At 47.9% G+C, this 572-nt stretch overlaps 1 protein-coding gene across 1 annotated transcript; it reads left to right on the plus strand.

The window, feature by feature from the left end:
- Positions 1–11: 11 nt before the first annotated feature.
- LOC103399625 (nebulin-like) lies at positions 12–546 on the plus strand (the record flags this gene model as incomplete). The annotated part of the gene is made up of 3 exons (XM_025054022.1): positions 12–173; positions 251–358; positions 442–546. Coding segments are annotated over exons 1-3 (375 nt in total), but the record flags the coding sequence as incomplete, so codon positions are not given.
- Positions 547–572: the final 26 nt, after the last annotated feature.

Raw genomic sequence — 572 nt, forward strand, 5'->3', positions numbered from 1 at the left:
AAAAACATAAAATGAATGGTGATTTGGAGTGTTACTCACTTTGCTTCTGTTCCTGCACTCACCTCCAACAGTGGAGGTACAGGGAGCAGTATGAACGAGCCAAGGACAAGTTCACCTCCATCCTGGAGACACCAGAGTACGAGGCTCACAGACGCAGCAAGAAGATCGGTGATGTAAGTTTTGCCCAAACAAACTTGAAAGATAATTGATGAAAGACTTGTATTGACGTGGTGGCTGCTGCCCTCTTCAGATCATCTACAGGATGGAGTACAACAAGACCAAGGCCAAGGGCTACACCCTGCCTTATGACACTCCACACCAGCTGCACATGAAGAAGGTCAAGGAGATCACCAGCAACGTGAGTCCTGGTCTGATCTGTCGGCGTTCGACAATATGCTGTTGGCTGCTGTTTTTGACTGTGTGCTTTCCTGTGTCTTACAGCTGAAGTACAAAGAGGTTTACGAGAAGAGCAAAGCTCAGATCAACATGGACCCAGAGGCTCATTCGATCCGTGCCGCCAAGGAGGCTTATAGGAACATCACCAACGTGAGCGTCTTCACTTGAGCTTATTT

Source organism: Cynoglossus semilaevis, unplaced genomic scaffold (assembly GCF_000523025.1).
Source record: "Cynoglossus semilaevis isolate Cse_v1.0 unplaced genomic scaffold, Cse_v1.0 C18889032, whole genome shotgun sequence".
NCBI lineage: Eukaryota > Metazoa > Chordata > Actinopteri > Pleuronectiformes > Cynoglossidae > Cynoglossus > Cynoglossus semilaevis.